The sequence below is a fragment of the Daldinia vernicosa genome, assembly GCF_022497035.1.
Source record: "Daldinia vernicosa strain CBS 139.73 unplaced genomic scaffold F5Y00scaffold_53, whole genome shotgun sequence".
In the NCBI taxonomy this organism is placed as follows: domain Eukaryota; kingdom Fungi; phylum Ascomycota; class Sordariomycetes; order Xylariales; family Hypoxylaceae; genus Daldinia; species Daldinia vernicosa.
The window spans coordinates 144,187-172,170 of NW_025953969.1; the positions used below are offsets into that span (position 1 = coordinate 144,187).

Sequence of the window (27,984 nt, forward strand, 5' to 3'; positions counted from 1 at the left end):
ATTTTTCTCCTTTATTGCCCATACCATCCTACCGGCTTGACATGTTAGTGTACTGCTCCTGAGCTGAGTGCCCACCCAATTAATGGGTTTCTTTAACTTAAGTAAATATTACATGCTATACATTGTTGACGCCTTAATTCGCAGCACGTAGGCAGACTTCATATTCCGTACGGTATTAGCCACGTTCTCAAACGCCCGAATAAACCCACAACCACGGAACACCCCCGATTTTCTCGATGAGCTTTTGATAACAGATACCTACCTCTAATGCGATGAGACAACTAACTGATCATTATCCTCTTATTGTTATCGAGATCATAATAATAGATTATGAAGCTTAGGTACTTATAATAGCCTTGACTCCACCATAAAAGAGCTTTTATCTGTGACGATAAAGAATGCATTGTGCCCATTTTCTCTTTGAGAAGCTATCTCAGGTCGGCTATGATAATTTCTTTTCTTTACGCTAGGCTTCCTTATATTTAACCCCACCGCCGCTACTAGATGTCATAAGAGAGATGTGTGAAGTTCAAGAGAAGTTTTAGGGGAATTTGGATTCGCGTTATACCGTAACAAAAACAAAATAATCAGGGACTCAGAAGCCACTCTAGGACGAGAAATAGGAGCATAGGTAAGATTTCTGGTTAGTCTCATCATGGAATCTATTTCTATTATTACCATGGCTTCTGAGATACAGTTCCTTGCGGGTCTTACGACGCTAAATGTTGTCATGCTTGGCGCTGTCCTTACCGTCGCTTGGAGGAAACAATGTGCAGCGCATAAATGAAGCCTGGTGCTCATATACTACGGTTTGGCAGTAAGGGTTAAGTATAGTCGACACGGCAACTAAATGTTATAGGTTTATAGGTTATGGTAGATAGTAATTGGACTGCAATTCCCCGTAACACCATAAACGTCACCAGACCAACAGGCTTGGTACTGCGACTGATATTATTACATTTTCAACGGTATAACCCTCAACCATGTATTCCTTTCAAAGCCGTTGCCTATAGAATGGCTCTTGATTTTCTTGCTTTTCCGACTACTTAAAAACCATCCTCAATGGCCTTTTACTAATGCGAAGTTCTAGGCCGTATTAAACATGAACTGCCACTCTTCAGTAAAATGGCTCGCCTTCAGCAGCGTCTACTCCCTCCTCGACACATCGCTTAACAGCGGCCTCTGGATCCTCGTCGCCGTCGATGAGGTCGAGCCAGCCGCTCTTGACGTTGGAGGCGTCCAGCAATAACGCGGTTATCTGCGCGACAGACGCACGGCTTGCAGAACCCAAGACGGGAAGTTTTCCAAGCTTAACTTTACCCGCCGGCTCTAATGTCAATGTGCCTGGGCGAAGATTGATCGCGGCAAAGTCTTTTCTCTTCTTCCCTTCCTCGTATAATACCTGATCGGCTGCTATCTTAGCTTGATAGTATGTTTTCAAAACGCCGTTATTCGTTTCTTGAATATTCTGCCAGACCTCTTCAGACCACCATGGAGCCTTCTTTAACCGAGACCCAAGGTAGGAAATCATGACGAACTTGGTGATTGATGATGTCGCGGCTGATGCGCGGATGAAGTGAATTGCGGCATCACGATCAATCTTGAACGTCTAACGAAGAGTTAGCAACGACGACATAGAAACTTAATGTCAAGTAGTTTTAATACCCTCTCTGGCCCCCCTTTGCCCGCGGCACCAGCACTCCATACCACATAGTCTGGCTTCACTTCATCTATGATGCTCTTAGCCTGAGCTTCGCTCGTGACTTCCTCTAAGCTACGGACTAAAACGTTCAGGTTCCCTTTCTGGCCTTGTCCGAGCTTCTCTAGGCTTGTGACCCGCGCGGGGTCGTGGATAATGCTAGTGACATTCCATGATCGCTGGAGGAGTAAGGGTGTTAGTAGCTGAGCAACCTTGCCGCTACCGCCGAGTAAGAGAACGTGGTGAAGAGACGACATTGCTGTGATTAACTACCTGTCAAGTTAGAACCAGCTATGGGAGTATGAATATGGCCTGTATCTACTGAAATACTTAATAAAGCTCTAATCCACCTTACACCTCCTAACATATGGCGTGCTTGTCTATGTCATTATTCATACCCCTTAACCCCACATCACGCGATGAATTTCCCTTGCGTCATTGAGAGGCACAGTTGAACGATAATATATCACACGGTGCTTATATCCGAGAAAGAAGCAACTTTAAAGAGACTCTAATTAAGGGGGGCTTATTCAGCGTTCGTCTCTCATTACTACTTTTAGGAAGTTAAATATATTTTCCATTATGCCTATCCTCTCGAATCAACGGCTTTCTCAGCGCCTTTCTTTCGGAATATTACTGATGCCATATTCTCTAGCGGCGTTACAGTACCATCCAGGCCAAACCCAGTCTGTGATTCCGATCCTTCGGTTCTCAACATACCGAAACGAAGCTTGGTATCGCGAATAGGATTTGGTAGAGGCTTTGCTCCAAGAGTATTACCCGTAGACAACCTATCGAGATCAGGGTTTCTAGTCGTCAGAAGCACCGCGGAGAATGCCGTGCTGCTAGTATAGCCGTTGCTTAACAATGCAGCGAATCCCACGCATATACAGAGCAGTGTGACCACAACGGCGGTTGAATATGTAGCAACGAGAGTAACACTGTTATAATAAAAAAAGTTCCTCGGCATTGATACGGTTATCGGTACCTTGGTCGTAAAATTTTGCCAGTTGCTGTAAGTCAGGAGGCTGTACGTAAAGTTTCTGGAGAGGCTTTCGATCGCTGTTGCGAGTGTTCCTCCTGGACACCTATTGAGCGATTGGAATGCGAGGGGACCGCCAGAAGCACTCTGGTAGCCTGTAGAATTCCAGATTTCGGGACAGTCCCTCAGGCCCGACTGGAAAAAAGGAGTTTCTCCAACCTCAACGATATTGCCCTCAAAGCCATCTGACTGAAATATCAATTGCCCTCCCGCATTAATCCGTACCTGGCCAGTTAGGAAGCGTGTGAAAATGTATTGCACCATATAATAAGTCGGACAAATCGTAGCGTTATTTGCAGCAGGATCAGGGGCACAGAGGCCGTTAGCCAATACCACAGAGAAACGCCCACGTTCACCATCCCACTCTTGGGAATTTACATGGGTAATGGACTTCTCGTGTATAGACTGAACTCCGTTATCGAAGCGCATGGTTACGCTATATGAGGTGTTGTAAAGTTGGCAGACCAGATAGTTATGATCGGTATTACCCCAATTCTCGTTGCGACCGTTGGCGCCGATGAGAATCATGTTATTCATCCTGCTGGGAGCAGTACTTTTATAGATCAATGGCGGCGCGCCGCTAGAAAAATTACCCGTAGATATCGGTTTGGCGATTTCCGCATTAAAGGCCTCTTCAAAATTCGTATAATTATAATAAACAAGGTCCCAAGTACGATTATTCCTCGTCCTAATAATCTCGCTGGCGTTCGAACATTTATAAGATGGTGCCCAGAAATTTAAGTCGTAGGATGCATTGGCAAAGGGGGGTGTCTGAGGTATGGGACTATTCGATATATAAGTCCTCGTAAACAAGCGAGCAATTTCAGGCGCCACCCCTGAAATAAATCCAAAGCCTCCATATGTTCCCCAACCATCGGTGTTGGAGAAGTTGTAAAACGGAACCTTGGTTGTGACACTATCGTGAATCGTACGCGACTCGACAGACAAAGTTGCCGGCGTCACGATTGTGATGATGGGAAGCAACCTATGATGGATAAGAAATAAGCAGTCAGACAGGTGCTTCGACTATAAAGTTGAGGGTATATTATTGATGGAAGATTTGGAGCTCACCATGCGATAGCAGCAAGAACGGCAAGTCGTTTCGCATGTGTCAAAAAGTCTCTGTTGAGGAACGACCATGGGTTTCCCATGATATCGAACATGCTATCAATACCACCAATCGACATAGCTCTTTTCCTCAATGATAGCCAGGTCTGCTGGACAGCAGCAATCCCTATCGCTGCGACTAGCCCGCATCTAGTGAGGAGGGCGAGCCCAGTCCCGATTCTAATCGACCATACTTGTAGATCCTCAGATGTCACAGGCGTGTCATTCAGCCTCTCGTAATATAAATGGTGGCCTACTGCGGCTAGAATTCCCCCAACGAAGAAAGCTATTGCTAGCAAAGGATCCTGCAATCTTATGACGGCGGTATTTTGTAGTTCAGCGTTGTCTAATAACCGAGTTTGAACTTGTATCCCATTTCCAACCGTGTCTTTCGACGGCTGCAGGTGGTTATAGTTATATTCTCCTTTTGAATTCATGCCGGGTGTTTGAGATGTGCTTGGTACGTCGGGATTTGCTGTTGTGTAGTAGTAGTTATTATAAGCATTGGCAGTATAGCTGTGACTGTATTCTGTGTAGTGTGTGTATGGGTCGGCGTGGCTTTGGATCCCCAAGGGATGAGCATATTCAGGGGTAGTGCCATGATGAGGGTTAGCCATATGTTTGCTAAATTAATTTATAAATTTTTAAAGGGTTCGTCTATTATATTTATATGCTGATGTCGGACCTCATCGAGAAGTCAAAAACCAGGTCCAAAACTCGATTTGTTGATTGATTCTGCATCCGCTCAAGTAACTGGAGAAATTTAGACTGCGGCTGAACGACTATTATACCCAAGTCAACATATCTACATAGGCGCATATTCAACGTCGCAATAGTAATGCTACCTATTATAGCGCATATCAATCACCCAATTAGACTAGCAGGACGTTTTAGATGTTGGGGGCTAGAAATTTAAACCCTGCCGTCGACCCATCAGTCCATATAAGACCCCATTTTCAGGAACATCAAAGCAAGATTCTAGAGATGGCGAAATAATATAATGTATGTGAGTTGGTGAGTTTACCCCACCTATATATATACTATATATATGCATGCTTCAAACTATAAAGGACTATATACATCATACGAAGCGGTAACTATATACACGAATTTCCAAGAAGGCAAATTTAACGAACGATACAACCAGCCCTATGCTGTCCCTACCTAGTACCTAATCCACAATGACTGGCGGTTAATATGTGTTTAAGCCGCGGTAGTCTTACTCTTGGCGCCTGCGTCACACGTTAGTAGACGAACTAGCTGAAGCGAGACCCAGCTCGCTTTACAGAGAATCACAGGGGGTTTTACTCACAACTTATTCAAACGACAGGGGTGGGTGCGGCCCTGGTTTTAGTTACCAAGGTCGTGGGAGCTCTCGCCTTAGCCTTAGCGGCCCCAGATCCGGTGAGCGAAGCATAGACAGAGTCGAGAAATCCCGAGTTCTGGTACAGCTGTGACATATCCCACATCATCACACCGCCGAAGCTCGAGTATTGCTTCGAGAACTGGATGATTGGGTCTAATGTGGAGGCGGGTTCGTAACCACCACCAGCTCCCGTGTTAGCTGGGACGCCAAGGAATACTTTAACATCCTTGTTTGCGCTGGTGTTCTTAGCCCAGTCGTCCCAAGTTTGGAAGTTGAAGTTGTTCTGGGTCGTGGATCCTTGTGTAAAGGATGAAACGCCGCAGTAGTTGTTATAGAACTGGATCATGATGAAGTCGAATGAAATCGCGCCATTCAGCATGTCGTTCATCGCAGCGTCCGGGTACGGGCATTGAGGCGCCGCAGAGAGGTAGTACGTCTTGCTACTATCAGCATCCATGAGCGAACGCAGCTTGGAGGCGAATGGCACGAAGTTCTGAGTCGTAGATTCGAAGTCGAAATCAAAGCCATCGACGACGGCAGAGAGGAATGGTCTGTTGGGCTGGCTCGTATCTGAACCGAACAGATCCCATACAGACTGAGCCGCGCTCTCAGCTGACGAGCTATCTGAGAAACCACCTTCAGTGTATGTCGCTCCCCCGATGGACAGGAGGATAGTCTTTCCCAGAGACTGGCATGTCTTGATGTCCTCTTCCAGCTGCGGGCAGTTTAAGAGTTGGGTACCTGCATATGCCGTGCAGTTGTCTCCAGCGTTGGCAAAGTTCGTGATCGGGGTCTTGATGCCGTTTAAGAAAGCTATCGGGATGATCTACGAAAAATAAGCATGGTCAGTATATTTTATCTCCAGCTCAAGAATGTCCAAACTCCGTACATTAATCTCATCGTCTATAGCAATACACGTTAGCAAAAGCAAAGCCATATGGAAGGGTAAGGTTGGCTTACTTGAACAGTATTCAGCTAAGCGTTGTTGGGAGCTTGCTTGGCCGTAAGAGTTTTGACCTATGGTGATGCGTTAGCACCATATCAACCACGTTTCGTATTATCGTATAACTATACCCCAATATACAGCAACATTACTCTGAGAACTGCCGTCGAATCCCGCAAGGGCGGAGGGGAGAATGCTGGCCAAGGATGCCAGAGTCAGCTTGGAAGAAACCATGTTTGATATATGACTTTACTTGAGGCTCTAACTACCGAACAGAAGAGGACTGGTATGAGAAATGGTATTTAAGATTAGTTGACGGGACGCACATACCCGTATATATAGTTATTATTTCACATTCCTCATTCACATTCCCTAAGATCCATCTGCCCGTCGTCCGATGCCTAGATGACCGTCCGAACGTTACAAGGCCGCAGTCATCGACTTGCCATGAGATGACAACTAAACCCGTGCAACCAAGCCCATGACAAGCCGGTGTTGTATGTTAGGATCTTTACTTACACCAGTTGCCTTAAAGGTTACCCCAGAAAGATCGGAACCACCGCACGCGTCATCCAGCCAGTAGTGGTGGGCCGGCTCTAAGTTGACCTACGGAGATTACACTACAACCAACTACTGCACCAGTTCAAGCAGGTGATGGAGCCGCCGAATGCACGCGGTATACTCTAATCGCACGAGGAGGTAGTAGACGATGAGATCGGCAGGGATGTATCTGCGGACCGTTTCTCGGAGGAACATGGTATCAGTACCTGTCGAAGGGGGATTTATCCTATACAATATCCTATACAATATGCAAGCAGAAACCCGAGTCGGAAATGAGCTAGGGCTGAACTGCTGAACTGCTAAACTTGGATCTCTAATGAATCCCTGGCCCGCTCTAGGAATCCTATCCCACGGCTGCACCCGCCACGTCCACCTAAGACATACGCCGCAGCTCTAATCAAGGATATCGAACGTGTAAATATCACATTATGATGTTGTTTAACTTGTACCACTGTCAGTTACATCACAGGAGCGATAAGAACATTTTTTATTATCTTTCTCTAGAAACAGTTGACTTGCAGCAGGTCCTGTAGTGTGATGGTCCCTGGCATGAACAGCTTCCTTTTCGGGGTTAGGGGTTGAGAGCCCACGAATGAGAAGGTAGATTTTTAACAAGACCATGCAAGCTCTTAAGGGGGGGTTGACAAGGGCCAAAAGCGCGTCATTGCAACATTGACATGTCTTTTGACAAGCTTCCTTGTAACATAATCGGATTTTGAGCTGAGCAAGTTAAGCTTAATGCTCATTTCCGCTGGGCCTCTAGGACAGGTCACCGAAGTCATCTGAGATATAACCAGGCCTCACATTCCATGCAACATTCCCTTGACACAGGCATCCATCTGGATAACATATTGCCGTAGATAACCCCAACTCTTCACCCCAGACTCAAGCGCTAATAATAACTTAGATAGAAAACCCCAAGCTCCTAATCTAACATTGCAACGTTACTGTAGCGATAGCATCAACACTACCTACGGCAAACCTTACTAGGTACTACTTCCTCTTTATATACTAGACTAGGACGCCGAGGAGTAAGAAGTACGCACGTAAGATAGCTTCTGGGAGATACTTCCAAGCCCGAGGCAACCTCCCATCGCTTGGATAAGTGTTCAACCACATACACTATCTATCAATCAGTCGTCACATACCATGCCAGTAGTATCCCGACGCAGGCTGGGTGACTTGATTCCCTTTTCTTGCAGTCGGGCTGCTCGTTTTTGAAGTGTATGGTAATCTGGTCGGATATGTTCGGCATTTGTAATGCTATGGTGATGAGGTGCGCTTGTTATCAAGGTTGTAGACTCGACTAGTTCCAGCCTTAGAGCTAATGACGTGAAATATTTATATCGTTTTAATATAAGAATAACATAATCATATCTATGGCTATGCGAAATATAAGATTGAAAGCTTTTGGTATACCATAGGGGCTATCAACTCCGAAGCTAGTATAAGTTGACTCGGGTGCAGAAAAGTATTAACCATGGTTTGATACAGGATAATAACGATATAGGAGTTAGAGAGTCATTGAAGCTGGATACAGATACATATATAGCTTTAATTCAGTATTCTAGATATTACACTATAACTCGATAACAATGTATTCTACAAGGCATGTGCTAGATATCAATAACACCAATATCCATCTAGCCCTAGAGATTATAATCCTTACATCCTCCACTTTGGATGCCATTGTCCGCTAGGTCCTGCCATTGCCTCAACGCGAATCCAAAACACCGCGATACTAGCAGCAAAGAGTAACACTCCGACGAGTACCGCCATGTTAACATAGCCATGCGGAGCGAAAGCTGTACTCTCGGTACTACTCCGAATCAGCGCGCCGCCGACTGGCGTACCAATTAACGTAGCTAGGCCGCGAACCATATAGAGTACACCGTTGACAGAGGCAAAGTTCTGTATGCCAAAGATCTCGATGAGACTGGCGGGGAATAATGAGACGTACGCGCCAGCAAATAGACCATATAAGACGGTGAAGCTGATAAAGAGGCTACGTGAATTGTCTGTAGAGCCATAGACGGCCGAAGGAACCCAGAAACTCAGTGTAATGGCTGCGCTGATGAACGTGGTTAGGAAAAGCGTATTGAGACGGCCTAGGCGATCAGCGAAGTAGCCGATGACAATCTTGCCGATTGCATTACATGCGTTGCTAAGCGCGATGAAATTCGCTCCAGCAGTAGCACTATACCCAAGGGTACCGGCATACGAGGCGAAGAAGAAGACAGGAGTATAATAGGCGGCAGCTTGAAGGATAGCACCTAGCCCCTGAGCAGCGAACTTCCGCGTCTTGGCTACGCGCCAGTCGACCAGCGGCACGTTTAGGATACCTTGAAGACGACCTGTACGCGATGCATTCTCAGCGTTGATACGCGCAAGGGTCTGAGGCTCCCAGCTCATAGAGGCGCTGGATAGGGCGACCAAGACGAATGATACAACCCCGGACACACGAAGCGAATTCCGGAAACCGACGGAATCAATGAGCACCTTGATCACCGGTGCCCATACGAGACCTCCGACACCAGTCCCGGCCAAAATGATGCCCATAGCAAGACCCCGGCGTGCCGTAAACCAAACGGGCGCTACCGTCACGGCAACCATATATGGCATAGAAGTGCCTATACCAAGAAGCAGACCTTGCGTAAGCTCAAAATGCCAAAGCGCAGTTCCGAAGCTGGCCAAAATGAGCGAGAGCCCAAATATGAAACCGCCGATAAACGAAATCCAACGCGGGGAGAAACGCTTAGCCCAGGCTACCGAGAATGGCGCAATAATAGTCATCACCGAAATGGAGATTGTTCCAATGAGATCAATAAGTGCAGGGGTCGCGCCAGTAAAAGGAGTATTGGGCTGTCGTGCCATCCCGTCATAAAGTTCTTGAAATACACCGAAGGCGAAGTTGAGCCCGCAGCAAGTGAATACCATTGTGAACGAGGATGCAACTATTATCATCGACTTTCTGTTTTCTAGTTAACCCCTGCGGTCTAAATATGATAAATATTATACTCAGATACATCTCCGAAATAAGACTCTTGCTACTTCGAGTAGGGTTCATAGATGAACTTGGGGGCATTGGAAAAAAAAAAAAATAGTAGGTAACTTGCATACCGATTGGAAGTCTCATGGTGGATTGGTTGTAATATGTTAGGAACTTCTTCGGTTTCTGGAGTTGAACCGTGGTTTGCCAACCCAACTAGTTGTTCATCCCTCGCAGAGGATAAACCGGAAAGCTCGATAGAAGGCATAATGACAAGGAGAAGCGGACCATGTTCTGTACGCAGAGATATACTTGAAATAAGTGTAGATGAAAACACTGGCTTTAAGAAAGAGACGAACAATTCTACGATGCTTTAAAGTTAAGGGTAAGCACCCGGGGAAGCATTTGGCGTTTATACCTTTTTGTTCGGCTCGATGATCCACCTAAGATCGGAGCTTTAAGGGTTGTTTTTAAAGTCTAAATACCGGCTTACCGAAGGCCATGTGGAGGAGAGTCAAAGAAGCTCAAAGACAGATACAAACTAACCCGGATCATTAACAAGACAATCACTATAAAATATAAATTTAGATATAACTTTTAGAATTATAGAATTTTTAAATTTCTTCAACGGCTTCACTAGCCAGACAAGGGATGAAAAATATTAGAGAAAAGGTTAGTTCACATCGGAGCATTTCGGATTTAGGAACCCCCCGGCTTACTGCATAAACCCATCTTAGCGTCATGATGGATCCCAGTAACGCCCTACGATTGACAAGTCGCGCAGTGCAAACTAGGGGTTAGAACATTCGGAATACTGATACCTATTAAACTTCGAAATACCATTAATAAAGCTATACTGTTTCATACAAGCCTTAGGTATGTAAATGGACTAAGCGCGGTAAACACCCTTTGCGTCGGCCTTGTTAATGCCCCCGGAGTTAACTTTCCTATTTCAGTAATTTCCTAATTCGGAGGGCAATGTGTCGAAGAGGATCTTCGGTACTGGAGGGCACCCCAGAGGGATGCCACAATAGCCCGAATTTATACTGCTATTACACGGCTATACGCTTAGATATCCTTAGCACCCCGTATTAGCACCCTCAGCACCCTTAGCCACGGCTCGGCACTCTAGAGGAGGACTCGATACCCTCAAAAACAGCACCCTCGAGAACAGCACCTTTAGCCACGGCTCGGCACCCCGGAGGAGGCCTCGGCGCCCTCACCCTCACCCTCAATTCGGTACTCTAAAGGAAGGCTCAGCACCCCGTATAAGGGCTCAATACCCTCGAAAACGGCACCCTAAAGGAGGACTCAGCACTTAGGACTCGGCACCCTCACCCTCGATTCAGCACCCGGGAGAAGGGCTCGGCACCCCGTAAGAGGGCTCGGCACCCTGGAGAACGGCACCCTCGAAAATAGCACTCTCACCCACGGCTCAGCACCCAAGAGGAGGACTCGGCACCCTGGAGGGGGGCTCGGAACGGTACGTATTTCGAGAAAAAGATGAAAGTGGGGACTTGGTAGGACCTACCCACATTTGGGGGATGCACCCAATAAAAAGCGTCAAAAAGCTGCGCACGGACTAACTTCCTCTTTCGAAAAACGTGACCCAAGACAATAACCCTCATAAATTCGGGCACAGGTAGTTGGATCAATAGCCTGGGACCATACAGAACAGCGTCAAAATAGATGACCCATTTAATTTCTTAACTTTAATCCTTTGTTTTAACTTGCATAACTTTATCAACTTTTGTAAAAGCTAGATGAAACTTATGTAATATAATATTTAATCAATTTGGTTTAATATAAGAATTTTTAAGATTTTTTTTTCTTTTGATTTGGTTGAAAAATTGTATTGTAAAATGTGTGTGTATATTATTTTGCTTGGGTGGGATGGGTCATCTATTTTGACGCTGTTCTGCCATAGAGGCTGTTTGGGACCATAAGCGGTGTTTTGCTTATGGCTCGTGCCAACCCTGAAGCATAAGCTGGCTGAATTATATCTCGATTGTGGGGCTATCTCCACTATAATTTAAACGAATCAGCACCCAACATAAGCCTTTCCTTGTTTGTGGCCTTGTGCTTATGGCTTTAGCTTATGCGTTGAGGCTATTGAGGCTATTCCCAACCTCGCCGTCGCTATACACCTAAATCCACTAAATGCGCTATAACGTATTCGCTAGATACGCTATAGTTACAGCGTATATACTCGCTGAAATATTATTTTTAGGCTTTATTAAAAGTGCTGTGGTTTACTTATTACATGCACTGTAATTACAGGGCATTTAGTGGCTAATGCGCTGTAAAATAAGTATAAGCGAGTCGATAAGCACCTCTGAAGGTGCTTTTGAATTTTAGAAAATCATCAGCGAATCTTTCGAAGTCTATTGGATGCACGAGAAAGTACTGTGGAACTGCCTTTCAGCCAAATTTCAGTGGGGATAAGTTAATCAATACCTCCCAAATACATTGCTGATGCTTATGATTACCCCCCATAAGTTTTTCCAAGCTTATGTTCCCAAACACCTTCATAACAAGCCATGATCACGCAAATGCAAATGCAATGTCCTGGAAGAGGGGTTCTAGAAAAAGTAGTTGCGTAATTTTAGAACATGAAATATTGAGAGATAGAGGAACTCCAAGATAAGATATTAATATTAAAGACAGCCTGTTTGCATCGAGAATTCGCTGTCGGATTTCAATGCCTGCGTAAGGCTATGACACTCGCGCCCTTTAGCCGCTGCGCATGAATAAAGGAATCGTCAGCCATTTCCAGTAAACTTTTAACCTCGTGTGATATTTCTATTGGTTTGAAGATGTCCCTTAGCCTTGTGCGTTTCTTTAATTACGGCACAGCGCTTGAAGGGCGCAAGACTCGATAGACGCGAAGGGCGCGGGATTCGATAGACAGTGATAATATAAGAACTATAACAATTACATACAAATATAATGACCTATAAGTCTCGATAATAGTCCTATCTCGTAATAATTGCAGTTTAAAACTTCAATATTTTCATTGCTACGCACGTCTAACTCAATTCACATAGAACGATATGGAGAATACCCCTCTCAACGGCGACTTTGTCGTCAGCACCCGCGGCGGGATCTTAGAGAACAGACATTTAGTCAACGCCGCCGTCGTTGATGCTACCGGCAAGCTCCTCTACACCTTAGGCAACCCTTCACGACTAACTCTCCTCCGTTCGGGGGCTAAACCCATCCAGGCTATACCTGCAGTAGAGTCCGGCGCGTTGGACCAATTTGGCTTTGAAGAAGCCGACCTGGCGCTTATGTGCGGCACTCATAGCAGCGAGGAGAGACAGGTAGAGCGGGCAAAGGCTATGCTGGCGAAGTCGAATATTAAAGAGAGCGATCTTCGATGCGGTAGCCACCCAGCTATATCACCTGTCGTTAACAGGGCCTGGATCGAGAATGGATTTACGCCTACTCAAGCTTGTCACGCCTGTTCTGGCAACCATATCGGTATTATGGTTGGTGCAAAGGGCATCGGCAGTAGTGCTGTTGACTACCATACTTCGGATCATCCAATTCAAGCTAGGATCAAATCTATTATAGAAGACTTGACAGGCCTTAATCCCGGCGAGGTTAAATTGGCCTTGGATGGCTGTAATATATACTCCCCGGCGGCACCACTGCATTCCATAGCCGTCATGTACGGTGCTATTGCTCAAGCAGCAGATGATATAGCAAAAGCGAGCAGCCCGGTATCCCCCCGAACACAAGCAATGGCCCGAATTTACAATGCAATGGTACGGTTTCCGGAGAATATTGCTGGATACGGCCGCTTCTGCACTGTCCTGATCGATGCGTATAAGGGCGCACTCATCGGAAAAGGAGGCGGAGACGGTTGTTACTCCATCGGTATCCGCGAGTCAGAGGATACACGGCGACTTGGTGCTAATGGCAGTATTGGTATTGCGCTTAAGATAGAAGATGGCAATTACGCTATTATGGAAGCGGTTGCGGCGGAGATTCTCGAGCAGTTAAAGATTGGACCGACTGAAGCACGTCAACGCTTTGACAACTTCCATCGCGGGGAGATTAAGAACACCATGGGAGTGGTTACTGGAGAGTTGTCTTTTCCGTTTAAGCTACGAGCAGCTTAACGATATTTCATAGTGTATAAAAATAAAAATAAATCTTAATATTAACTACCTCCTATGATACACCTCCCCGTCAAGGCCTTCCCTATCTAAAAGTAATTACTTCTGAAGCTATTCACCGTAATCCCCTGCACTTGAGACTTCTCTATCCACCTTCCTAATCAAGCAAGCTACGGTCGGTTTGGATTGCGATTCGTTGCCGATAGCACCGTTGGAGACCGCCGGGGGGGACAGGGGGGGAAACGAAGATGTATTGAACGCAAGTCAGCAGCACGTACCCAACTACTTCTCGAGTCACAACAATGAAAATCATCTATTTTCGTTGTCGTCACTTTCCTTACCAACACGACGACCACAATGGAGATAACGCCAAGCCCACCGCCTGTAGAGGCATCCGCGGTAGTTCCCAGCGTTGCGGCAATACTAAACGACGAAACCTCTATTGACTCGGGTAACGATGGGTGGAAACCCACCAAACGGTTTCTCCTGGCTTTCATGTCGCTGTTGACGATAGTATCAGCAGTAGCAATTGAATCAACCAGTTTACCCACCGCGCTCCCTATCATGAGTGCGGAACTAGGGGGCACTGCTCTACAGGCATTCTGGTCTGGGACAAGTTTTCTTTTGGCCTCGACGGTGATCCAGCCAACGGTCGCGTCAATGTCGCATATACTAGGTCGAAGAATAGTAAGTCTCGTGATAATTTTCTCAAAATGATAATTACTGCTAAGATAAACCATTTAGATGCTGTACGTTAGCAGTGCTGGGTTCGTAGGCGGCTCGCTTATTGCTGCACTTGCGGGAAATTTCAACGTCGTGCTTATTGGACGGACTCTCCAGGTGAGTATAAGACTACCGAAGATATCATATAGTTATCATAAATATATTCTAACAGAATTAGGGAGCGGGGGGTAAGTCATTAGACAACTTTAGTGATTAGAACTCAACTCATACTTGTCGTTTCGTTAGGTGGAGGGCTCATCGTGCTTCTGGAGGTAAAGCTGCCCCTTCTCGCGCAGCACAACAACCAGAGTACCCAAGACTGACACTTTAGCAAGATCCTCATATCCGATCTCGTGCCTCTTGCACATCGAGGTACTTGGTTCAGCATCAACTCGGCCATGTGGGGTATCGGAACTGCCACCGGGCCCCTGATCGGAGCTGGATTTGCCCAGGACATCGTAAGTATCACAGTTGCAGTAATTTGTTGACAAAGCTGATTTTCGAAAGACTTGGCGATGGATATTCTGGATCAATTTGCCTATTGTTGGCGTTGGCATGCTCTTAGTTACATTGTTCTTAAAGCAAGCTCAGGTACCGGGACATATCGTTGAGAAGCTCAAGAAGTTCGACTGGCTTGGCTCTGTACTGTTTTCCGTTAGCTCTGCCTGCTTTCTATTCGGTATTACCACCGGAGGTGTTGCGTTCCCATGGTATGTATACGTTAAGATATCCGTAGCTCAAATCCTACGGTACTAACAAGCTATAGGTCATCTTACCAAGCTCTTTTGCCACTTATTATCGGGTTCTTGGGAATGCTCTGCTTCGTTTACTGGGAGTTCTGTTTTGCGACAGACCCTATCGTAGACAGACGCATTTTCGCAACTTGGACGGCAATCTCAGCTTATATCCAGACCATGCTACACGGTCTTATCTTATACGCGGCAATATACTTCCTCAGTAAGACCATTTCTAATATGACCCGAAACACACCACTGAACGTCGAAGCTAATCATTTCTCATAGCCCTGTTCTACCAAGCCGTAAAGCTGTACTCGCCAGTGACTTCGGCTATCGCTCTACTCCCAGAAACAATTGGCCTATCCCTCTCGAGCGTCGCCGTAGGAGCCCTGACGGGCATGACCAAAAAATATCGATGGGCCCTCTGGGGAGGGTGGGTTTTGACAACCGCCGGTTCCGGGCTTTTATACCTCCTAGGCACAGGAACTACTGTTACCCAATGGGTATTCTTGAATATCCCATTCGGTATTGGGGTTGGTATGCTCTTCACGGCTGAACTCCTGGCTATTCAAGCTGCTACGAAGTATGTAATGGCCATCCCGTTAAATCTCTCGGGAGATATTTTCAGTTTATGATTTATGCTAACACCTTGCAGACCCGAACTCAACGGTGAAGCTGCAGGTTTCTTCTCATTCATCCGCATCTTCGGCCAGGCCTTAGGTGTCGCTGTCTCGGGAGTCATCTTCCAGAATTCGTTGAAGCAAAAACTTTTTAGAATACCGGGATTCGCGTCCCTGGCAGACGAGTACTCGCGCGATGCTACCGCGATAGTCGCTCTTATCCACGACATGGCGGATGGAGATACTAAGGCGCGAATGATTCAGGCATTCTCAGATGCCTTAAGTTCGATATGGCTGTCACTTATAGCATTCTCGGCTGCGGGATTGCTATTGAGCTTGACGGTGAAGGGCTACTCAATGACACAAGAACATGTCACTGCGCAGCATCTGGTCCAAGAGAAGGATGGAGAAGGAAATTTGGAGGGTGGTGTTTTGGGCAATCCCGAAGCTAAGAAATCGTGAATAAAAGATGCTGCTGGCATCTGTTTGGATTTAGTCAGGCTTATATTGCCAACATTCCCCCTTATATCGGAGTCCAAGCTGGACTATGACTGATAATAGCATTCTGACCATACCAAATAAAGGCTATGAAAATTGTTAGCCTATCATATAAGTGTAGTATGTTAATATATTCATCCAACACATATAGGTACATTGTCCCATGTAATACTTGGGAAGTAAATTGTCAATAGTCTCCTAAGACCTTTATGATTGCATAGTTAGAAGCTGGCTTTATTATTTCAACTATACCTAGGTTTCGAGCCTTGTCAATCACCCACCATCCCACACTCCTCCATGTAGCCCAGTGGATAAAGATTCAAACCACATTGTACCAAAAAAAGGGGCAGCGCCATCCTTCGATGCATTGAAGCCACCCATAAAATGATTTGAATAAATCATATAAGGGCCGGAAGCCTTATATTATTTCCCCCTTACTCCCTTACCCGTAATCCGCTTTTCCCCTTGCACTGTATGAAAGCATCCGGGTTTCTTTCCAGCATAACGCAAGGCGCCGATACCCGTTAACATATGTACGCTTCAGCATTTCAAAAGATACAACCCGATTAGTACCTCAGATCTGTTCTGTTGGTAGTGCAAACACACGTCTGAGCCTGGCTTATCGCGCATCTCAACGACAATATGGCCATCCTCTCCAGGACATGGAAACTCGAGCGGCTGGGCGCTCATGCCTGGTTCTAGGTTTACCGACTCTAGCGGCATTGCAACAGGCGGTGCGTTATTATAGGTTGTGTTCCCCATATCGGCTGGTGGTTCCTCGAGCAGCGCGAACCTCACTAGTCCGGTTCCATTCAGCGTATAGAGGGGAGGTTGTTGTTCTTGGGCAGAAGGTAAGTCGAAGATGAGAGCACACTGTTTATTTAAGTCCGAAGAATCAAAATCGAAGACGAAGATGGCGGATACGTCTGGCGTCAGCAAAACTACCATGTTAGGATTTAAGCCGTTACTGGTATCCGGTTTGCTCTTATCGACTAGAACGACCTCATCGGGACGCTCGAAAATGGGTGTTTTACAGTTGCCAGGGGCTACCGTAGGTGTACCTGTCGAGGCCGCCAATGAGGCCGTAGTGGTTTCATCATGCGAAGAAATTTGTGTTGTGTGGCTTGTTGAGGTATGAAGGGAAGTTGTAGGAGAGGTCAAAGCTGTCGTACTTGTGCCAGTTGTACTAGTAAACGGCCTCGACGAAGTGCTCGCACTGGCACACGGAGGCCGACAGCTATCGGCATGGAGAGTAATGTTGGAACAATCAGCTCCATTAGGTTCCAGGTATATGTTTACCTCGTCCCCATCGCCTGTTTGACACTCATAAAACAAAGATTGGTGTTCGTACGACACACCGCCGTAACACCCAATGACAAACCCATGGCCTAGTTGTTGATCCGAGTCGCATTGAAGTATCAACGTAGGAGCTAGAAATACAACGTATTGAATTAGTTAAATCCTTAGCAAAGGAGGAGTTGGATAAACTGGTAGATCATACGAGTCCACCAACAGCCTCTCCCTTGATGATCCGTGAAGGCATCACCAAACCAAGTAAAGAGTGATGGCGCCAAGTCGCTCCCAACTCGTACCTGGCCATCCGTCAATTGGCCGAGAAATCCATTATGGCCGCTCCCTACTGTTAAATGAAAGGCACACCCAGCGTTTATCTTTAGGGGGGCCACGGATGTGCTCTGCACAGGGGCAAGCGAGGCTAGAAACGCCATGAATATATTCGGTAGCAGCATCTTGGTAGCAAAAGCCTAGAACCCCTTGAGATTCCTTGAGGAACTTCGGATGAAACCAAAAGTTAGGTGTCCTATAAAGAGAGCTTCCCAAAACCAGGCCAAAAAGGTTACCAAGGTAGATTGGGAATGCTGAACAAACTCAAGGCGAGCAACTCGGATTAGAAGCAAGACTGCGACAATGATGTTAAGAAAAGGACTCAAAGGTAGAAACAATTGAGATTAAAAAAGGCAAGAGTAAAGTGATATCTTAGGCAAGGAGTTATCCAAAGTATACAGAGATCGCTCCTAACCTACATCTTCGTAATACCATTCATACCTGTGATCATCCAAAACGGGATCATAGGTAACCACGAATATCAAATAACGATGGAAGTCGCCTAGGTTCTAACGAGTATGGCAACAACATCCTCAGAAGGGCATTCCCTCCCAGAGAAAGCGTCACCTCATTGGCCCCATTATGATCACCCAGGATAATATATTCTATTTCATTAGGTACGTCTGTAGGCGAAGAGTTTCGTAATCATATCAAGCACCATCACGTTTAGTCGCAACACAAACGGAATCAGAGCGCAAGGAATTGGCGTGTATTTATGAGGCTACGAGGGAGGCATCATATATCGATGTACATCCACGCAGCCATCATAGATTCTATTATCCTACTAGCCCAATGCCTTAGTTTCCCACCCCTTGACGAGGTAACTATGCATTTACTTTGTGTTCCATTTGGACAGGAGCTAGTGGGCTCTCACGTTAGACAAGATTTGGGATCTTTCAAATCTATGTCTGACGGAATCTAGATATTAAAACTAGCCCGAGGTCTATGTAACCTTAGGTAGCCGCGTAAGGCCGGCCGCTAGGTGGATAGAGATCCCTTCCGTCTGCGGCATCACTCGGCGGAACTGGTTGCAGCCGGACGTCACGCATGTAGGTATGTGTTTCGCCTACATGCCGGCCAATCCACTCTCTTGTAGACGATATTAAGCATGAACAGGCTGGCTATGGCTTGACCTAACGGAATGAGCAGGCCATATTGATCGTTTCTACTCCTTAGAAACTATTATTCATCCTTCGTCTTCGCTGCCGTCGCTATCGTCAATATCGCTCAGCTCATCCAGGGGTATCATATCATCTTCTTCATCTTCACGGCCAGCTGCAGCTTCATCATCTGATGATTCATCATCGTCGCTGCTGAAACCTTCAAACTCTTCTTCGTCCTCACTCGCACTCGCCTGTTCTCCAACGGACGTAGCCGATGCAGCCACGGTCGTATCCGGGATACTCTCCAAGTCTTCCCTCTTCCGTTTCTTCGGCATCTCTCCGAGCCTACCGCGACGTCCTTCAAGGCCTTTCCCGTCATCCCCTTCCACAACAGGCGCAGGGGTAAACCACGGAATCTTGCCCCTCATGAAGTCTGTTATTACCATTTTGGCAACTCCATCGACATCCGGCTCCCCGCCCTTCAATAGACGGCCGCCCTTTCGGGCAAGCAGTTCCAAGAAGTGAATATGGTCATTCCACCCCTTAATTTCGTATGTTCGTTCCATATGATGCTGCTTGACTTTTGCCATTAATGCAGGAATGTACTGTTCGGGTTGCTCTACCATTTCAACACGAACGACGCCGCGAAGCAGGATATCCTGAGGCGTATCGTTCTGATTGGGAGGAACCACACCGGGACAATCTATAAGATATATCCGTTTCATCAGAGTAACATATTGCCAGACTTTGGTCTCGCCGGGGATAGGAGCTACAGTGGCAACCTTCTTTCCACGTAGGGTATTGATGATAGACGACTTCCCCACGTTGGGATAACCTATTAACCCGACTGATACCTGCTTTCGATCCTTGTGCAATTGCGAAAATTGACGAAGAAGCTGGATAAGTGAACCTTTGCCAAATGGGTTGGTCACGCTCGAGTGGAAAGCAAGGGTAGGATACTCGGTAGAGAGGTTTCGAACCCAGGCGGCCTTGGACAATGTTAATATAGGGTCCAAATATAAATGGCTCCAGAACTAGGAAAAGGAGAAAAAGAAGAAAATATGTATGAATCACTACTAAGAAATCTACCACTGACGACCCTAAATGGGTAGATAGATCTCAACTCAAAATGAAACACGGCCTAACTAATGGCAGTACCTCAAGACGAGGCTCCGCCAGTTCCCAACCCGAGGGCTAGGAACAGCAAGTTGAGATATTTGATCTCCCAATGACATAACGGATACTTCTCATCGAAAGTAAGAGGAAGCACCCTGACTAAAACCATTGGGGTAGAGGTATACGATAAATAACGGAAATATAGAAGAGTATTACTTACAGCTACACTCGTAGGTATCAAATCAGTCTTGTTTAAAACGAAGATGAGATGCTTGTGCGGCGCCTCTTCTCTCAGGTATTTCTCGACACTACGACATCGAGTTCCCAGAGGGTCGCGGGCATCCAGTACATGGATAATAACATCTGAAGCACTATTCAATATTAGTAAATTGCCTTTTGTAAACAAAACTTCATAGAAGTAACAAGGCATTAACATACTCAAGAACTTTGTATAACTCATTCCATATGCGCTTACTGGTCCCCTTGCTGAAAATCGGTTCGATAGCCAAAGTGAGGGCGCCCTCACTATCGGGTTGGCCCTCGCTATGTCCTTCGAGATCAACCCCCGAATTTCCACTCAATAGCTTCAACTGCTCGAGATGGTCCTTATAGGCGTCCATGCTCTTCTCAGTGTCATCAGCCAAGTCTTCTAGACTGGATACACCTAGCTTGACTCTTTTGCGCTGAGATTTCGGACCGAAGGCGTCGGCAAACGGCGAGCTCTCGATAGTCATCTTGGCCTTATGCTGCTTCAAGCCATTCTTCGTATCCGAATTATCCCTGATCAGACTCATGGGAAGCTTGTTCGTCTTCAGCAGGACTTGGTAAGGGTCCTTTGCCTTCTCAGCCATAGCGTCGCGGAATGCCGTGAGGGAATCTTGCGAGATGACTCGGGTGTTGGTAAACCATTTCCTATTGGGCTCGACGCGAGCGGACGGTGTCTCCCAGGACTGATATTTGGCAGCTTGGATGATTTTACCGTCGGCATTTCGCACAGGCTTTCCATCATCCTTCCGTATGTTCAAGGCTTTGACTCTCTTCGCAGAACGATAAAAGTTCTCGCCCTTAACTTTAATGTTTTCCATGCCAGAACCCGACTTGCCCTGCCGGACCAGCCGGTTTCTTTCCTTCTTACCAGTCCCCATGGCGCCCAAATTCGTGAGCTTGAGAGGTACGATGAGAAGGAAAATGGGTATGCGAAAAAGTCTATTGGAAAAAAAGAAGATGGCTGATGGGGGAATTGGAACCTTTTTTTTTTTTCTTTGGACTTATCTAATCTAATCACGCTAAAAGTCGGCGTACAAATTTGATTTTGCCGAGACTTATCCACCAACCCCCCGTCTGCCAGTACGGATTAAGCTGCACCGCACCGTCCAGACCCCCCGAACTATCGAAAGTGGGTCTCACTGAATTTCTTTGCGTGTAACTTTTTCGAAGCAATTCAACCCAAGACTACGAATTGGACGATTACGATATTTGCAATATTTGCGATATTGAGGGGCGCATAACAGGCTTAATGACCTCAATTAGTTGAGTAGTCTGCGTGTTAATAAACAAGTGCCTACTGGCACACCGCACATCCCGCCAATATGCCACCATTACTTCCCCGGCCGGCTCTCCTCCCGCGAGGATCCATATCACGAGCCCTCTTCTCCTCCACCGCCGGCCGACCCTCGCCGCAGCAGATCCCTCCAGAGTCCCCTCTCTTCATAAACGTGCCGAACCCACCGCAAGATCAGTCCATCGAAGCCCTGCGCGAGCTCAAGCCTATCAAAGGTCATCTGCCAGTGCCGCGGCAGGTTTTCAAGAAGCGTGATGGTCATCTTAAGCCCCAAGATGAATGGCTTTCGCGGTCTGCGCCCGAACCCTCCTCCGAGCGCTCTAAACAGGCTCCCCGCTCCGAAATCCAGGCATGGAAGCGCAAAATAGCCGCCTCCCGCCGAGAGAACATGCGCGAGGGTGTTCGCGGCCTGTACTCTCGAAAGCAGCTCTTCGATACCCGGCGAACTGAGCGCCAGACTGCCAGGCTAGCCGCCCACCGAGCCGCCGCCACTGCCCCCGAGCGCGAGGACGAGCGGTTAACTCGTGGCTCGATCAACGCTGGCACATTACAAACCAAGGTACATCGAGACCCGGAGCGCTTCGAGCGGGCCCTCGAGTCCCGCGAACGCACCGAGTCCTTGAACACGCAGAGAAGCGAGGCCCGCCGTGACGCCATTCAAGAGCTATACATGAAGGCACGGTCCTTCATCGTCGACGAAAAGGATCTAGAGACCGAGGTCGAGCGCCTGTTTGCCCCCGACTACTGGAAGAAACAGGGTCTGTCGGCTGGCGGTTACGAGGTGAACAATATCTGGGACCTGGAAGGCAAACCCCAGACCGTTGCCAATATGCTGAACGATGTGTCGCGGAATACAAGCTTAATTGTGAAGAACCTAGAGACGGAGAAGACCCGAACCCTCAAGAGGCAGAAGGAGGTTGCCGAGGAGTTGACTGGTGGTAAGCTGGACGAAGTCTAGCGACGACTTGGAAGCAAAGGCAAGAATTGTAAATATATAAATCTATTAGATCGCACCATTCCTCTTTGGACGACAGCCACAGCATACTTAGGCATCGATGCCAGTTACGGTCATCGGTATAAGTTTGCCATCTTCACAAAGGTTGTACCATGCTTGTATAAAACGACATTTATGATCTACACTGTCGTATGTGCCTAAACCTTGAACGCCCCAAATGACCCTTATGCCCTTGAGCTATCCAGCCCAAGCATTGCCGAGCTATGCAGGAAATATTGAGACAATGCATCAGATGCCAATTTGGCCAATGCCTTGACAGATACCAACATAATTTTACATATATTTCCGAAATTTTCTTCGCGGCATCTACTCTACCGCTTCTCCACGAGCAAGAAATGCATCGCGACGTATGCCAATACCACAAAGACGCCGGCAAACACGCCCAAGTTGGCGATGTCCATCCACTTTGATCCATTATTGAACCCGAACGAGCTCAGGATTGCCGCACCAGGGACCGTGATGTCGAGGCCATATTTTCTATCCACCAGGGTCAACTTGAGGACCTCATTAACAATGAGGGCTTCAAAGCCGTAGTGGAAGATGGACAGAGATTGCAACCAGACTGCCGCGTCAGGAATTGCGTCATGGTTTAGGAGTAGTCCGGCAAACAATAATGAGAAGAGCATAACCAAGCTACCGATCAGGTTCGCAACGCTACCGTCTTTACAAACCACGCCGATGAACAGGCAAATCGAGGCGGCGGCTAAGTTGAATAGTACAAGAACGAGCATAAATATGAAAAAGTGCGCCGTATCTGGTACGAGTCCCGTCATGGGGTATATAATGGCTCCCATCAGAATTGGCGGAATAATCCGAAGAGGTATGATGTCGAATAGGACCTTCGCAAGGAAATACGTGATAGGTGCATAGTAACCATTGGCTCTCTCGCGGACAAACAGAAGCCTTTCAGATGCAAAGACGTTTAAGCTGGTCAGGGTGCTAAAACCAAATAACGCTAAGAGGAAAAAGAACAAGCCGAGTCTGTTTTGGAATCCAGGGATATCATCAGTTAGGCCATAGAATAGATATCCGGACAAAACAGCAAGTACTATCGCAATGGCGTAATGAGTTAGCATGAGGAGCGGGTTGCGATAGAGATTTCTCCACGTCCTTTGGGAGAGGATGATGAATTGGGTCAAATAGCCGACACGAGCATAACCACGACCAATTGCGCTTCCATTTGAATGTGTGCCATCCCTTCCATTGCCATTCTGGCCGTTGGCATGTTGAGCGCTGCTCACAGCCTGTTGGATTTCTTCAGATATGCTCTTAGAGATGTCAGACGCAGCATAGGCATTAACAAGGCCATCAAGGTTAGTTTCGGCAGACGGTGGAAGATCATGAACATCTTCGACAACAATTTGTGGAACAGTGCCGGCGGGTTGTCGTTGTAGCTTATACGATCCAATCTCCTCTTCCACGTCAGATGATGCGGCTGTATCGACAGTGTTCTTCCTCCTTGTGAATAACTCACGCTCTTGCCTTGCTCTAACGGAATCCTTTCGTTTACCTTTAGGCCGGCTTGAGGATGGTTCGATCGAGCTGTCTTCAGCGATGCTAGTACCTCTAGAGATGCTTGAGATAGACTTGACTGCTGTTGTGCTGCTAGGGCCAACGCTCGCAACGTCGTTCGCTAAAGACCCATCGTCAAAGGTACCAGAAGAGCTGGCATGCATTGTAAGGTCAACAAGATAATCTGCAATGTTAAAGCCGGGGGGGCAGCTATATCCAATTTGGTCGAAATATTCTTGGCACTGAGAGAAGGGGCCAGAGTAGACGGTCTTGCCCTGGGCAAGAAGAATTAACCGATCAAACAAGGCGACGATGTTCGAGCGAGGCTGGTGAATAGTGAAGATAACAGTTCGGTTATACGTTTTCGCCAGTGTCACGAGACACTCGATGACATTGAATGCATTGTAAGCATCCAAACCACTGGTCGGCTCGTCAAGGAAGAGAATCGAGGGGCTGGTAACAAGTTCGCAAGCGATGCTGACACGTCTCTTTTCGCCACCGGAAATGCCTCTACCCTTGCCCTCTTCGGATCCAATTAGGGAATCACGGATGTGATAGATACCAAGCTGTTTTTCAACCTCATAGACCCTTTGCTCCTTAGCAGAACGACCCATTCCACGCGGAAGGCGAAGCAGGGCACTAGTAAGAATCGTTTCGTGGACAGTCAGAGTCGGAAGCATAGTATCTTCCTGGTCGACGAAACCCACCACACTCTTGTACTCGGCATCTGTGACCTTTTCTCCGTTCACGTAGAAGTCCCCTGATGTCCGGCCGCGTTTATTCTTGCGAGCTAGTATATCCAAGAACGTAGTCTTCCCGGCGCCTGAAGCACCCATAATGGCCGTGATCTCCCCAGGATGTGCAATTCCCTTTATATCTTTGAGGATAGTCTTCCCGTTCAGCTCGTAAGAGACATTTTCGAAGTATAGGGTTGCCGGCTTGTGATCGACCATCAGCTTCGTGGATTCGTCATCGGAATCGTCAAGTTGGATAGGTCCGTATCGGTACTGTCGGCGAGACAAGTACCAAATGAGCAAGACGACGGCAACAAGGAACAAAGAGCATCCCGCAATCACGCCCGCGATCAATGGTGTGTTGATCTTCTTGATAGGGCGCTCGTATCCAGGAACCTGCGTGTGGTAGAGACACTCGCCAGAACGACATTCCAACTCGATGCTCTTGTCGCCGAAGAAGTTCTCTACCATCCAATCCAAGGCTGGTTCTTTAAATTTACAGTTATTAATACCACCATTTTCTTGCAAGCAGTTGAAAGTAGCAGGGCCATGGACTTCAACTTTGAGGAATTCGGTCAAGTCGATAGAACCCTCGGCACCGCAGAGCATGCGATCCTTAATACAACCACACTTAACATCGGGACACTTGTAGTAACTGCTGTTCTGGTCCGAGGTGAAATCTGCGGTAGACTCGCAGTTCTCCAAGTGACAATAGAAGGATTCGAGTCGATCAATCCAGACTAAATCAATCGATATGGTCAGTCACGTAGCTTCCCGCCTCTTCGCAAACCGAGTTTTCACTTACATTGGAAATCACATACCCCCGACTCCCTCTCGCAAGTAAAGGTGGCCTGAGGTATCTTGCCCTCGAGCATAGTAAGGATCTTCTCGTTCGTAACACTGCACATCTGGTGATTCTCCTGTACGACCTCGCCGTTCTGGTAACAGACACCGCCATCCCCAGTTTCCATAAGAGCATCGCAGGCGTTATTTTGGGTACAGACATTGCAGTTGATTCCAGTCCAGCCTTCGTCGCATTCGCAGGTATCGCCTGATCTTATCGGCCGATCCTTGCCACGGGCGAGCGAACCGCAAGCTATAATATGGTCAGTCAAACTTGAGCTAAACAGGAGCTATAATGGAGAATCATACTAGGTTGAAGGCAATCGTCACCTCCAAATCCTGCCGGACATTCGCATTTCCCGTTGTATTCGTTACATTCGGCGTACTGGCCGCACTCGTAGGCCGGGAGAAGACAGTTAAAACTGGACGGGAAAATGGGTCAACTTGCGAACGATATAAACCAAATAGTTAGGTTGACATACCACGGAGGACAATCAGCCGGTCGGTCGCCGAAGAGAGCCAGCTGCGCCCGCATCGAGTCGAGCTGGGTGTAGTTCTTTTGACCGGCAACAAGACATGATAAGGAGAGCGCACCAAGGGCCGCAAGCCGAAGACTCGGCGGCGACATGATGAACATTGCCAGTGAGGCTCAAGGTAATCGGTGATAGTGGATACTCTCTCGACTACGTTGGCAATGTTGACGAAGGGAAAAGACGGAAGTTGGAGATAGGCTGGTACATTAAACTAGGTACAAACCCCACGAAAGCTCCCCCAAGACAACGTGTAAGGAGCTGTAAAGTAGGTAAGTCGGTTGGTCAGTTGGCCAGCTGACTGCGCCACCCCTTACACCACCAAGTTAGGCTTACTTGGTTGGATGCGCGGTCTTATGCTGGTCTTATGCTGCTCTTAGCCAGCCGCGTGTGTGATGTCAGGGCTAGGATTCGATATCGACGTATCGGCAAGGTCACGAGGAGAATATGATGGATGGTATGAATAGAAAAATGGTGAGATATGATAGAAACAAAGAAGGAATAACTCGAATACTACCGACCACAAAGTCGGGGATGATGACTCGCCAGAGCAAGTTAAGAGAGAGATAAGAGCGAGAGTTGGAAGAGTTGAGAGGGTCGCAATAGAGGAACCGAGCTCGGGAAATGGGAAGTGGACCCGACCGAGACACCTGAGCAACTGCTAAGATACACTACTACGGAAGGTACCTGCCTAAGCTGTAATGCCGTATGTAGCAGCGCACAGCCGCTAACTCCCCAACATATGAGACTATCGGGGATTTTTTAAGATCTTCTCCGACCCCCAGATATGCAAATACAGTTACATAATTCACCTACAAAAAGAGGCAATATCTTCTACAATTTACACCGTTGCATGTTATTAAAGCCTAAGGCAACCGATTATCATTCAGTCAGCTCGTAAAATTCGAAAGATAATTCCAGTTTCAAATATTCTCTATATATTAAGTCTCCTGGCTGAACCAGTCGAAGCAATAGACGTAGATGTGTCTTTACGTGAGTACCTGAGCGATGTCACAGCGCAAAGCTAATCCATTCCGCAAGTTATAAGGTTAAGGAAAGGCTCGTGGTACTGTAACAGTTGAACAACTTAGAAGGTTGACGCGTTATCAGTGTGATACTAAACATTCTCGAATTAGGTAAAGTACTCAGAACTCAACATTTGTAAAAGTCTACCTAAAATAAGGCATCCTTCTCACTGTCAAACTAGAGGCGTGATGAGTGAATTGTAAAGAAATATTAGCGTAGAAATTCCGGCTACGCTTCCGTTAGCAAACATGAACACTACTATGTAAGACATCTCATTAGCACCACGACTACAATAATAGTTACAGTAATAGTTCTCAAAGCAAGCAGCTAATAAGCAACCTTTAACCTCTTTTAAATTTTCTTAAAGTAACCGAACTAAAATCAAAAGATTCTCCTACAATTAATATTTTTATAGATGAAAGACCTAAACAACGATATTGCTTATAATAGATAACTCGATGATGCCACACCGCCAAAATTAACATACAAATAGCTATTTCAACCGCGTGAAA

General features: G+C 46.9%; 10 protein-coding genes across 10 annotated transcripts; 3 read left to right on the top strand and 7 right to left on the bottom strand.

Annotated features, from left to right (window-relative positions):
- Positions 1-841: 841 nt before the first annotated feature.
- Positions 842-2,075, bottom strand: F5Y00DRAFT_164156 (NAD(P)-binding protein). Its single transcript, XM_048004755.1, has 2 exons — positions 1,666-2,075; positions 842-1,609 (listed from the first exon to the last, which is right to left on the bottom strand). Exons 1-2 carry the CDS (start codon positions 1,954-1,956, stop codon positions 1,118-1,120), a joined length of 783 nt encoding a protein of 260 aa, XP_047861631.1. The 5' UTR covers positions 1,957-2,075; the 3' UTR covers positions 842-1,117.
- A 119-nt stretch (positions 2,076-2,194) lies between these two features.
- On the bottom strand, positions 2,195-4,623 carry F5Y00DRAFT_245797 (uncharacterized protein). Its single transcript, XM_048009027.1, has 2 exons — positions 3,813-4,623; positions 2,195-3,726 (listed from the first exon to the last, which is right to left on the bottom strand). Exons 1-2 carry the CDS (start codon positions 4,463-4,465, stop codon positions 2,286-2,288), a joined length of 2,094 nt encoding a protein of 697 aa, XP_047861632.1. The 5' UTR covers positions 4,466-4,623; the 3' UTR covers positions 2,195-2,285.
- A 411-nt stretch (positions 4,624-5,034) lies between these two features.
- F5Y00DRAFT_272728 (glycoside hydrolase family 18 protein) lies at positions 5,035-6,391 on the bottom strand (the record flags this gene model as incomplete). Its single annotated transcript, XM_048013041.1, has 4 exons — positions 5,035-6,040; positions 6,104-6,117; positions 6,175-6,231; positions 6,289-6,391. 4 exons carry the CDS (start codon positions 6,389-6,391, stop codon positions 5,168-5,170), a joined length of 1,047 nt encoding a protein of 348 aa, XP_047861633.1. The 3' UTR covers positions 5,035-5,167.
- A 1,858-nt stretch (positions 6,392-8,249) lies between these two features.
- F5Y00DRAFT_245800 (MFS monocarboxylate transporter) lies at positions 8,250-10,364 on the bottom strand. The gene is made up of 2 exons (XM_048009028.1): positions 9,839-10,364; positions 8,250-9,689 (listed from the first exon to the last, which is right to left on the bottom strand). The coding sequence occupies exons 1-2, from the start codon at positions 9,973-9,975 to the stop codon at positions 8,384-8,386; spliced, it is 1,443 nt and encodes a 480-aa protein (XP_047861634.1). The 5' UTR covers positions 9,976-10,364; the 3' UTR covers positions 8,250-8,383.
- A 2,367-nt stretch (positions 10,365-12,731) lies between these two features.
- On the top strand, positions 12,732-13,909 carry F5Y00DRAFT_245802 (thermolabile L-asparaginase). The gene has a single exon (XM_048009029.1). The coding sequence runs from the start codon at positions 12,761-12,763 to the stop codon at positions 13,832-13,834; it is 1,074 nt and encodes a 357-aa protein (XP_047861635.1). The 5' UTR covers positions 12,732-12,760; the 3' UTR covers positions 13,835-13,909.
- A 73-nt stretch (positions 13,910-13,982) lies between these two features.
- On the top strand, positions 13,983-16,552 carry F5Y00DRAFT_245803 (putative MFS transporter). Its single transcript, XM_048009030.1, has 9 exons — positions 13,983-14,518; positions 14,576-14,671; positions 14,733-14,742; positions 14,801-14,826; positions 14,890-15,012; positions 15,062-15,264; positions 15,321-15,511; positions 15,577-15,874; positions 15,947-16,552. Exons 1-9 carry the CDS (start codon positions 14,189-14,191, stop codon positions 16,371-16,373), a joined length of 1,704 nt encoding a protein of 567 aa, XP_047861636.1. The 5' UTR covers positions 13,983-14,188; the 3' UTR covers positions 16,374-16,552.
- A 35-nt stretch (positions 16,553-16,587) lies between these two features.
- F5Y00DRAFT_164242 (ubiquitin 3 binding protein But2 C-terminal domain-containing protein) lies at positions 16,588-18,452 on the bottom strand. Its single transcript, XM_048004756.1, has 2 exons — positions 17,911-18,452; positions 16,588-17,839 (listed from the first exon to the last, which is right to left on the bottom strand). The coding sequence occupies exons 1-2, from the start codon at positions 18,155-18,157 to the stop codon at positions 16,950-16,952; spliced, it is 1,137 nt and encodes a 378-aa protein (XP_047861637.1). The 5' UTR covers positions 18,158-18,452; the 3' UTR covers positions 16,588-16,949.
- Positions 18,453-19,218: 766 nt separating this feature from the next.
- On the bottom strand, positions 19,219-21,396 carry F5Y00DRAFT_255144 (GTP-binding family protein; the record flags this gene model as incomplete). Its single annotated transcript, XM_048010264.1, has 3 exons — positions 19,219-20,124; positions 20,472-20,622; positions 20,690-21,396. 3 exons carry the CDS (start codon positions 21,394-21,396, stop codon positions 19,219-19,221), a joined length of 1,764 nt encoding a protein of 587 aa, XP_047861638.1.
- Positions 21,397-21,615: 219 nt separating this feature from the next.
- Positions 21,616-22,954, top strand: F5Y00DRAFT_164247 (uncharacterized protein). The gene has a single exon (XM_048004757.1). It carries the CDS (start codon positions 21,841-21,843, stop codon positions 22,768-22,770), a length of 930 nt encoding a protein of 309 aa, XP_047861639.1. The 5' UTR covers positions 21,616-21,840; the 3' UTR covers positions 22,771-22,954.
- Positions 22,955-26,836, bottom strand: F5Y00DRAFT_164260 (uncharacterized protein). The gene is made up of 4 exons (XM_048004758.1): positions 26,399-26,836; positions 26,226-26,338; positions 25,879-26,169; positions 22,955-25,813 (listed from the first exon to the last, which is right to left on the bottom strand). The coding sequence occupies exons 1-4, from the start codon at positions 26,551-26,553 to the stop codon at positions 23,139-23,141; spliced, it is 3,234 nt and encodes a 1,077-aa protein (XP_047861640.1). The 5' UTR covers positions 26,554-26,836; the 3' UTR covers positions 22,955-23,138.
- Positions 26,837-27,984: the final 1,148 nt, after the last annotated feature.

Coding starts and splice junctions, on each gene's coding strand:
- F5Y00DRAFT_245802 (XM_048009029.1), top strand. CDS start 12,761: ATGGAGAATACCCCTCTCAACGGCGACTTTGTCGTCAGCACCCGCGGC.
- F5Y00DRAFT_164242 (XM_048004756.1), bottom strand. CDS start 18,157: ATGCTGCTACCGAATATATTCATGGCGTTTCTAGCCTCGCTTGCCCCT. Junction 17,840..17,910: donor GAGAGGCTGTTGGTGGACTC/GTATGATCTACC, acceptor TTGTATTTCTAG/CTCCTACGTTGATACTTCAA.
- F5Y00DRAFT_164156 (XM_048004755.1), bottom strand. CDS start 1,956: ATGTCGTCTCTTCACCACGTTCTCTTACTCGGCGGTAGCGGCAAGGTT. Junction 1,610..1,665: donor GCAAAGGGGGGCCAGAGAGG/GTATTAAAACTA, acceptor ACTCTTCGTTAG/ACGTTCAAGATTGATCGTGA.
- F5Y00DRAFT_164260 (XM_048004758.1), bottom strand. CDS start 26,553: ATGTTCATCATGTCGCCGCCGAGTCTTCGGCTTGCGGCCCTTGGTGCG. Junction 26,339..26,398: donor CCGGCTGATTGTCCTCCGTG/GTATGTCAACCT, acceptor TTTCCCGTCCAG/TTTTAACTGTCTTCTCCCGG. Junction 25,814..25,878: donor GGGGGTATGTGATTTCCAAT/GTAAGTGAAAAC, acceptor CGATTGATTTAG/TCTGGATTGATCGACTCGAA.
- F5Y00DRAFT_245803 (XM_048009030.1), top strand. CDS start 14,189: ATGGAGATAACGCCAAGCCCACCGCCTGTAGAGGCATCCGCGGTAGTT. Junction 15,013..15,061: donor CTGGATTTGCCCAGGACATC/GTAAGTATCACA, acceptor GATTTTCGAAAG/ACTTGGCGATGGATATTCTG. Junction 15,265..15,320: donor GGAGGTGTTGCGTTCCCATG/GTATGTATACGT, acceptor AACAAGCTATAG/GTCATCTTACCAAGCTCTTT.
- F5Y00DRAFT_164247 (XM_048004757.1), top strand. CDS start 21,841: ATGCCACCATTACTTCCCCGGCCGGCTCTCCTCCCGCGAGGATCCATA.
- F5Y00DRAFT_245797 (XM_048009027.1), bottom strand. CDS start 4,465: ATGGCTAACCCTCATCATGGCACTACCCCTGAATATGCTCATCCCTTG. Junction 3,727..3,812: donor GTTCTTGCTGCTATCGCATG/GTGAGCTCCAAA, acceptor TATCCATCATAG/GTTGCTTCCCATCATCACAA.
- F5Y00DRAFT_245800 (XM_048009028.1), bottom strand. CDS start 9,975: ATGCCTTCTATCGAGCTTTCCGGTTTATCCTCTGCGAGGGATGAACAA. Junction 9,690..9,838: donor CACCATGAGACTTCCAATCG/GTATGCAAGTTA, acceptor ACTAGAAAACAG/AAAGTCGATGATAATAGTTG.